This window comes from Lonchura striata, chromosome 10 (assembly GCF_050655825.1).
Source record: "Lonchura striata isolate lonStrDom1 chromosome 10, ASM5065582v1, whole genome shotgun sequence".
Taxonomy (NCBI): Eukaryota; Metazoa; Chordata; class Aves; order Passeriformes; family Estrildidae; genus Lonchura; species Lonchura striata.
Genome location: NC_140712.1, coordinates 2,692,495 through 2,702,548, shown reverse-complemented (window position 1 = coordinate 2,702,548; position 10,054 = coordinate 2,692,495). Strand labels below are relative to the sequence as shown.

The 10,054-nt window shown below is 54.3% G+C and overlaps 1 protein-coding gene across 1 annotated transcript; it reads right to left on the bottom strand.

Moving 5' to 3' along the window:
- Window positions 1–7,904: 7,904 nt before the first annotated feature.
- On the bottom strand, window positions 7,905–9,369 carry LOC144246943 (olfactory receptor 14J1-like). The gene has a single exon (XM_077785821.2). It carries the CDS (start codon window positions 9,292–9,294, stop codon window positions 8,266–8,268), a length of 1,029 nt encoding a protein of 342 aa, XP_077641947.2. The 5' UTR covers window positions 9,295–9,369; the 3' UTR covers window positions 7,905–8,265.
- Between the last annotated feature and the right edge of the window lie 685 nt (window positions 9,370–10,054).

Below are 10,054 nucleotides of genomic sequence, written 5' to 3'. Positions count from 1 at the left end.
TCATTCTGGCTTCGACGCTCTCCGAGGTTTGCTTTGAAAGGAGGACAAAACTCAATGTGCTCATCCCTTGTTTTCCTTTCAGAACAGGATTTCCCATCTCCAAATATTTTCCAGATGGAGGAGAAGGTTGCGAGGAAGAGGAAGATGCCCTGGGACACTGAGGCAGGTGAGGAGGAAGTCAGTGCCCCTTTCCCCCTCTCTCCTGCTTCATCTCCCAGCCCAGCCTGGCGCCCAGCTGCAGGACAGCCCCGCTGCCGGTCCCCTCCTGCTGGGGACGCACTGGGGGGATCTCCTTGCCCTTCCCTGTGGCAATGTGGCAAATCCCATCCTCTCCTTGTCCTTCTTACCCCAGACAAGAAGCTGAGGATGGACACCAGAGAGGTCAAATCCCCACGGCAGAACCGTGTGGAAGAGGCCATTTTGAGTGACTCCAGGGCACAGGAATCCAACGGGGAGGAAAAGCCCCAGAGATCCCACAGGAGGAAAGGCTGCAAACCCAGTCCAGGGTGCTCTGAGGAGGAAAGACCCACTCTGGGCCAGGAAGGTGGGCAGAGCTTCAGCCAGAGCTCGGAGCTGGTGGTCTCTGAGAAGCTTCCTGATGGGGAGAAGCCCTACAAGTGCTTGGAGTGTGGGAAGAGCTTCAGGCAGAGCTACAACCTGATCTGCCACCAGATGATCCACACCAGGGAATGGCCCTACAAGTGTGGGGAGTGTGGGAAGGGCTTCAGCTGCAGCTCAGAACTCATAAGGCGCCAACGCATCCACACTGGGGAGAGGCCCTATGAGTGTACCGAGTGTCAGAAGAGGTTTCACACCAACTCCAATCTCCTCAAACACCAACGGATTCACACAGATGAGAGGCCCTACCACTGCCCCAACTGCAGGAAGGGCTTCAAGCACAACTGCAGCCTTGACAGGCACCGGCGCATCCACACCGGGGAGAGGCCCTATGAGTGTCCCCAGTGTGGGAAGAGCTTCAGCCAGAAGTTCTCATTGATTCGCCACCAGATCATCCACATTGGGGAACAGCCATACAAGTGTGAGCAATGTGGGAAGGGCTTCAGCCAGAGGTCCAACCTGACCATCCACCAGAGGATCCACACTGGGGAGAGGCCCTATGAGTGTTCCGAGTGTCAGAAGAAGTTTAAGACCAGCTCTAATGTGGGATGAATATTCTTCTGCACGGTGGGGGTGTAGGGAGGCAGAGATCTCTGAAGCTTGCTTTTGGGGAGAGAAATTTATTTGAGGATTCCGGAATGCCCGAGCCTCGTGCTCTCAGGCGTAGCACGTGGCCGGGCTTAGGAGGATGGGGTAGGGGAGAGAGAAACGGAGGGTTTAGGAGAGGGGAAGCCCCAGGGGGGAAGGAAGTCCAAGAGAGGAGAGGGCCAAGAGAGGGAGGAAGTCCAAGAGGCCGCATGGCCCCTCTGAGCCCCCTTATCAGGGGCTCCTAGGTGGGCTGGGACAAGGCATGGGCCAATGGGGTTACAGACTCCGATGCTTCAGGGGCAGGTACAGAGATGTGGGATGAGCCACAATCTTTTGGGGGGTAGGATGGAACAGTCCATTTCACTCCAGGATTCATCCAAGGGCAGAAGTGACATCCGGCTAGCTAAGATAACAATCATATCTATCTATCCTCTTCAACAATTGCCCCTTTTCGTTAAACTTTTTAAACGGTAAATACAGACTTAATTACTATTTTTGCACAACCTGGGGTATAGAACATATTGGTACTGAAACTATACTTGTTACTCTCGAAACAATCAAGTTTACTTTACAGAGTTCCTTCAGCCAAGATGCAGAGCTCAAACTTTAAGATAAACTGTTTAGCTAGATTATTAATTGTAATCGAGGTGGCGTTTATTTCTTTACTGATTGAGCATTTTAACCTTTTGACTGCTTTAGTCTAATGGAAGAATTTTAACTGAGGTATTTTTATCGGAATCTTCTGGGGAAGGTTCTATAATTAACTAGGTTTAAAAGGTCTATTATAGCTTTGTATCAGTTAGAGATAGGGTATCAGAGCTTGCAGTCTTGTCTAGAGCAACCCAGGCATTTGTCTTTGGTTAACCTATAGGTGGAACTTCAATACAAAAATTGGGACAAGAGAACAACTGTAACAACAAGGGTACAGAAGTAACATGCATATGAAAACAAATGTCCATAATCTTGAGTTGTTTCTGGCAGGTAGTTTTCATCTCGTCTTAGCACAGTTCAAATCTGAGCGCTTGCTTCTTGGTTTGCACCTGCAAAGTCACCATTATCTGTGAGGGTACTGCTAGATTCTGGTGTGTAGTAAGGCCCCACATTCCCTGCTGGGACCCACCTGGATCTTTCACCTGTGAAAACACAAGCAAGCTCTCTCTCCCATGTTACAAGGTTACATGGGCTTTCTATTTGTCCTGTGACTGAGGTTTTTATTAAGACTTTTATTTTTGCTTTTTTGTTGTTCAGAAAGTGTCTGTAAATGGGGATGTCAGGCTGTCCTATACAGCAATTTGAAAAATTGTATGCGTATTGGGGCTTTGCTGAACCTGTTTTGGGGTGTGGCCTGATACATTCCCCTCTTCTGTTTTAATAGGCTGCATTCTAGGGCTTCAGATGTCTTTTCTATGGTACTTCCCAACAGCTGGTAACCATAGGAAAAAGGGGAAACTACTATCTTTTGCTGCTTTTAGGAATTTTCTCTCGTCCTGAGATGGGACAGCTGTCCATTCTCTGGGACTATCCAGGTTGAACCTGTGCCTGTCTATCAGTTGGAGGTTATCAATGCTTTTCTGGAAATTTTGGGAAACTGGGGTAGCAGGGGTGGTATTGGTAGGGGTAGTATAGTACTCTGTGGATCCTGTATTTGTCAAAGCAGCTGCCAGGTGCTGTTCCTCTCTCCCTTGCTGCATGCTAAGCTGTGAATCAGATGCAGCAGCTGCTGATAGCTGGGGTGGAGGGGCAGGAGGAGAGGTGTCTGTAAGCGAAGCCCGCAGGGAGGAACTAGTGCGTGTGGAAGGATGTATCGAGGATGAGGCTGCAGCTGTGGAATGTGGATACAGCATAGGAGAGGAAGCAGAGGCGTCCAGGGGCTGCAGGGGTGGTGGCGGTGTGAAGGAGTTCTGGGCGGGTATCCGGCACGGAGGGATTTAGCGGCAAACCCGGAAGTGATTCGGCAGTCCCCGGCAGCGGTGGTGGAACTCCACCTGCGAGGTCTGGGGGGTCCTGCTGCTGCCGCCGCTGGTCTCGGGGGTTCTGGTTGGGTGCTGACCGCGGCACGGGGTGCGTGGGGAGTGGCAGGCTCCATCGGCGGCGTGGCAGAGGCGGCAGGAACTGGCCGGAATGGAGGCACTGTGAGCTGCGCATGCGCGGGGCGCACCACGTGTTCCGCCGGCCGAGCCAAGATGGCGGCCGCGTCTGCCGCCCCGCCGGAGCCCTCTGATGTTAGGCCCGCGCCGCGGGGGGGTTGCCGGGGGGTGGGGGGTGGCGGGGTCGCGGCGCGGGGCCCCGGGGTGTCCCCCCGCGGGCGCAGCTCAGGCTGGGGTGGGCGCACCAGGCTTCCCGGTGGATTCTGCCGCGTGGCCGTGTTTGGGGGCATGGCTATGCGCTCTCCCGGCACGGGTTGCGGTGGCGAGGCGGCCACGGCAAGCGCCGGTTCGAGTGTTTGTAGAAACGCGGCAAAGCCGCTTTGTAAGAAGCCAGCGAAAGTAGCAACTGCCGCTACTAGGGAGTTTTCGGGGGGAGCCGGGGCGGGCACGAGCCCCACGGCCAGTGGGGGGGGCGGGGCGGCCGCGGGGGCCGGGACAGGGAGTGCCCATGGAACCAAGGGTCCATTGTGACCCTGTGGCCCCAAGGAGACCCCTGTGACCCTGCAAGGCCTCATGGAAGCAAGGGACCATTGTGACACTGTGGAGCCCCATGGAAACAAGAGCCCAGCGTGACACATCTGGGCCTCATGGAACCAAGGATCCAATATGACACCACCAGTGTGACACTGCAGGGCCCCATGGAAACAAGGGGCCGGTGTGACCCTGCAGGGCCCCATGGATCCAAGGAAACAGGTCACAGGTCTGGTTGGCTTGGCCTGACTGGTCCAACTGCCCTTGGCATGTCGAGGGTTTCTTCTCATGTACCCCTGAAACAGAGCTCTGAGGCTCTGGGCTTTCCTTCACATGGAAAAGAACTGTCCTTCTCATCCAAGCATCCATGGCCAAAATGGGATTCCCCCCTCAAAATTCCCAATATCTAGGGGGTGCTCCTAAACAAGAGCTGCCATTACCAAGTCTGTTTGACCTTGTCTTGCTGAGAGGTGGCTCTCACCTGCCTTCAGACACTGAGGCTCTGTGCTTTTCTTCCTGTGGAAAAGAACCATCCCTCCTGCACAGGCAACCATGGACAAAATTGATACTTTTCCTCCAAAATTCCCTGAATGTAAGCGTTTCTCCCAGAAAAAAGCTGCCAGTACAGAGTGCCCAGGCTTGCCTTGGCCTCTGGTGGTCTCCCTATTCTTCCCTGCAACACTGGGGCTCTCTCCTTTCCTTCCTATGAAAACAACCATCCTTCTTCATCCTTCATCCATCTCCTTCTTTTGGCCAGGTGTCCATGGCCGAAATTGGGATTCCACCTCCAGAAGTCCTATAGTCAAAGATTGCTCCTGCACAAAAGCTGCCTTACAGACAGGTCTGGCTGGCCTTGGCCTCTGGTGGTCACCTCTCATCTCAAGGAAGCCCTGGGGAGAGTTTTGGAACAGGTTTGGCTGCTGGAGCATCAATGAGTATCTCATCCTCTGAAAAACACAGATGCTCTTCAGATAAAATGTGTATTTTTTTTCTCGTGCATTATGTTTGAAATCTAATTTTCAGTTAAAAATTCTTATCGCTCTGCAAGTGTTATCTGACACAAACCACCTTGTCTACATATGGATCCAGGCCACATTTATAAGCAAACACAATAAAGAATCCAGCAGGAATTATTTGTCTCTGCTCCCATCTGTCACATCTCCTCTGGAGCTGGAGGTGCAGCCCCAGCACTTGGGAGGGCTCAGGGGTCACAAGCTCAGCTCCCACACAGAGAACCTTGGATGATCTTCCTGCCCCTGCCCGCTCAGCCAGGCTGAGATGGACACTGATGGTTTCTGTGCCAGGCTCTCCCAGCCCAGCCCAGCTCCCTGCCAGCTCTGCCAGCTGCCCTGAGCTCTGGGCAGCACCAAGGGCCTCTCCCCAGCACAGCCCAGCTGGCTCTGGCCCCACAGCTCTGCTCAGCCCAGGCTGCTCTGGGCACTGCCCCACGGCCTCAGCCCCTGCCAAGGGCACAGCAGCAGCTGCAGCTCAGCCAGGACTCAGCCCCACCATGGGGGAAGGGGCTTGGCCAAGGCCAAAGGAGCTCCCTGGCTGCCCTGCTCCCCTCTGCCTGAGGTGCTGAGAGCTCTGCAGCCCCTCCTGCCATCCCATCTGCCCAGGCCAGCACAAGAGCCCCGGCCCTGGGGCCCTCCAGAGCTGCTCCTGCTCCATGCCCAGGGCCCATCCCAGAGCTGGGGCAGCCACAAAGCTGTGCCCATTTCTGCTCATTGTTGCTCTGATGGGGATGCATCCTCCGCCACTTGGAGGCTGCTGATGAATTTTACTGCTCCAGAGGACTCTTCTTTCTTGAGCTATTCAGTTCAGGAATTCAGTAGGAAAAGCCCATAAAACATTTGTTCAAAATGCCCAAACAAGAAAAACCTCTGGGATTAATTTGAGTTTTCAGTTATTCTGTGGTTAATTGAACAGATTTCAGAAGTTTATTCAAAGTGAATATAGTATATTGAAAACAATGCAGAGAGAATTGTTTTGCCCTGTTAAGTTTTCTTTTCCTGTTTATTGATTGATATCAGCAATGTCCAATTAATATTGATCCCCAGCACCTTCTAATGCAGTCTAAAAATACATGAGAATCAAGACCCTTCATGGCTGACAATCAATAACACTTTGTCCCCACTCCCTCCCCACCATGCTCCTCATCAAATCCCTTGGATCCTATGGATCAGGAATGGTGTGGCCAGGAGGAGCAGGGTACTGACTCTTCCCCTGTGCCTCCCACTGTTCGGACAGCACCTCGAGTGCTGTATCCAGCTCTGGGCCCCCAATTTAGGAAGGACATGGAGGGCCTGGAGTTCGTCCATAGAAGGACAACAAGGCTGATGAGGGGTCTGGAGTCCAAGTCTTCTGATGAGTGGCCAAGAGAAGTAGGGTTGTTGATCCTGATGACACTACAGGGCCCAAGGATCCAAGGGACTTTGTGACACCAAGGGGTCCCATGGAACCAAAGGGACATTGTGACACTGGGAGGCCTCATGGAATCATGGAGACCATTGGGACACTCTGGGGACTCATGGAACCCTGGTGACACCAAGTTGGCTGGGAGTATTGATCTGCTGGAGGGTAGGAGGGCTCTGCACAGGGCCCTGGACAGGCTGGATCCAGGGCCCAAATCCAACAAAGTGAGGTTTAACAAGTCCCAGTGCCGGGTCTTGCATTTTGGCCACAACAACCCCTGCAGTGCTACAGGCTGGGGACAGAGTGTCTGGACAGCAGCCAGGCAGAAAGGGACCTGCAGGGACTGATGGACAGCAGGCTGGACATGAGCCAGCAGTGTGCCCAGGTGGCCAAGAAGGCCAATGGCTCCTGGCCTGGATCAGGAATGGTGTGGCCAGCAGGAGCAGGGCAGTGATTCTTCCCCTGTGCTGGGCACTGGTTGGGCAGCACCTCGAGTTCTGTATCCAGTTCTGAGCCCCCCAATTTAGGAAGGACATGGAGGGGCTGGAGCATGTCCAGAGAAGGACAACGAGGCTGGTGAGGGGTCTGGAACACAAGTCCTGTGAGGAGCGGCTGAGGGAGCTGGGGTTGTTGATCCTGGATAAGAGGAGACTCAGGGGAGACAAGGTGGTGTCAGGGCACACGTTGCACTTGATGATATCCAGGGTCTTTTCCAACCTTGCTGGTTCTGTGATTCTCTGAAACCACCCTTGGAGCTGTTGCAGGAGGAGCCCTGGGCCTCCTCTTCAGAAGCTCCAGCAGCCCAGGTCCCTCAGCTTCTCCTCACAGCCCCAAGGCCCATCCTGTCAGTCCTGCAGAGCCTCTGCAGCTCCTCCTCACTGCCCAGAACAGGGAGCCCCACAGGCAGACACAGCAGCCCAGATGTGCCCCCCTGGTCTGGGGTGCCTCTGGCAAGGGAGCAACACCAGGCACTGCAGGAGCCTGCAGACAATTCCTGCAGCTCCTGTGGGATGATCCTGCTCCCCAAGGGATGTTCCCATGGTGCTGAGTCAGGAACTGCAATGGGGAGTGGGGCCAAAGAGGAAAGGTCAAACAGGGATGGGCTGTGTGCAGGGGTGGGAAGAGGGATAGGCAAGAGGAAAAAATTTATATTAGGAAGAGGAAAGACAGCAAAGGTGAAGCCAAGGAAATGCTCAGGGCAGTGTGGGGGTGGCTGCCAGGCAGCCCTGGCTCTGAGCAGCAGCGTCTGCAATGGGACAGGAAACTCCCAGTTGATGGGAACAAACTTTCTGGCTGACTGCAGAGGCCAGGACAAAGCTGAGTGGTTTCCCTGGCATCCCCCAGCCTTTCCTGGCCCCAGGGGCTGATGGCATTTGTGCTGCCTCAGGTTCATGTCCCCACACCAACAGCCTGGAGCTGCTCACAGGGGTTTTCTGTGCTGAGCATTGTCCTGGCCGTGTTCCTGAGAGAGCCTGGGCAAGGAGCCTGGAGCCCCCAGGCCCTGGCCTGAGGCGTCAGCGCTGCCCCAGCAGTGCCCATGGCCTGTCCCTGCTGCAGCCCCGGCACTGCCACCCCCAGGACTGTGCCCGGCCCCGAGAGCACTCAGGCCCTGCAGCAACACCAGGGCCACCAGGGCAGCGGGGCAGGGCCACAGGAGCGGCACTGGCAGCACCAAGTGCTGCTGCTCCTGGGCACAGCTGCTGTGCCAGCCCTGATCTGCCCCAGCTCTGCACACAGACATTGCTGCTGCAGCTCCAGAGAAGGCAACAAAAGGGCATCTCTGCAGAAAACTCTGCTGGGAAATCCTTTAGTTCCTTTAAAGGCACCGAGAGTACAGCCACTCATTCACAGTCTGTGGCCACAAGGAAGGTGGGGAGAAACAAAATGAGAAATGGCACAAACAATGACATTTCTTTGTGGACAATATGAAAAAATTTAAACAAAGAAAAAAACCACCAAAATAAACCAACAAGAAGTATAAAAAATTACTTTTATTACAAGTGATTTGTAGAAATTCGCCAGCAGTTTAATGTCTCTGGAAGCATCCAGTCATCAATTTCCTCATGGCAGCCTTGAGCTCCTGGTTCCTCAGGCTGTAGATGACGGGGTTCAGGGCTGGAGGCACCACCGAGTACAGAACTGACACTGACAGATCCAGAGATGGGGAGGAGATGGAGGGGGGCTTCAGGTGAGCAAATATAATAGTACCGGCAAATAGGGAGACCACGGCCAGGTGAGGGAGGCAGGTGGAAAAGGCTTTGTGCCGTCCCTGCTCAGAGGGGATCCTCAGCACGGCCCTGAAGATCTGCACATAGGAGAAAACAATGAACACAAAACAACCAAATACTGAACAGGCACTAACAGCAATGAGCCCAAGTTCCCTGAAGTAGGAATAGGAGCAGGAGAGTTTGAGGATCTGGGGGATTTCACAGAAGAACTGGCCCAGGGCATTGCCATGGCACAGGGGCAGGGAAAATGTATTGGCTGTGTGCAGTAGAGCATTGAGAAAGGCACTGGCCCAGGCAGCTGCTGCCATGTGGGCACAAGCTCTGCTGCCCAGGAGGGTCCCGTAGTGCAGGGGTTTGCAGATGGACACGTAGCGGTCGTAGCACATGATGGTCAGGAGGAAATACTCTGCTCCTAGGAAGAACAGAAGGAAAAAGAGCTGTGCAGCACATCCTGTGTAGGAGATGTTCCTGGTGTCCCAGAGGGAATTGTGCATGGCTTTGGGGACAGTGGTGCAGATGGAGCCCAGGTCGCTGAGGGCCAGGTTGAGCAGGAAGAAGAACATGGGCGTGTGCAGGTGGTGGCCGCAGGCTACGGCGCTGATGATGAGGCCGTTGCCCAGGAGGGCAGCCAGGGAGATGCCCAGGAAAAGGCAGAAGTGCAGGAGCTGCAGCTGCCGCGTGTCTGCCAGTGCCAGCAGGAGGAAGTGGCTGATGGAGCTGCTGTTGGACATTTGCTGTGGCTGCACATGGGAATCTATAAGAAAAATAATTATGGAATAGTTGGGTGTGGACAGCACTTTAAATATCCCAGCACAGCTTAGGGGCATCTTCCCCCCACTGCCTTCCCAGGGCTCTGCTGCCTGGAGCTGTCTCTGCCAGCAGCTGCTTCCCTGTGCCCAGGGCTGAGCCCTGCCAGAGCTGCCAGAGCCCAGCCCAGCCCTGGGGGCTCAGCTCTGCCCTGCAGACCCCTCCCAGCTCAGGCACTTCCCAGGGGCAGCTCTGGCTCTGCAGGCTCTGATGGCAACATCAGAGCAACCCTGAGGAGGCTGGAAAAAGCACAAAGATGCTACATCTAAGGGGCCCTGTGTTGAATTCTGTTACTGCCTGGTTTATTTAGATGTGAAAAAAAAACTTTTCTTTTTATCAATATGAACTGAGAGATGCATATCTATGGGGAATTTCCCATGAAGGCAACAAAGATTAGTACATAAGAAAGCAGAAATTTCCCATTTATGCAGTTCCTGTCTTGCTATGCTCCCTGTATAATGTATTTGGAAAAGTTGTGGAGTTAAATGCCATGCTGGGAACAGTCCTGAACAATTCAGCATCCTCACCACACAAGGAGAACATTGCAAGACTTACCAGCTGTCTCCTTTCCCCCAGATCTTGTCCCCCAGCACTGGGAGCAGCTCCAGGGCCGGCTGAGAGCTGTCTCTGGCAGGCAGCAGAGTCCCTGGCCCAGCACAGCGCCCTGGGCTGCAGGACCCTGCTCTGCAGGACAGCCCTGGGCACCCCTGGCTGCTCTGCACAGGAGATGAGCAGAGAATGCACTCACAGGCTCTGTGGGCATTGGCATGTTCCAGCTTT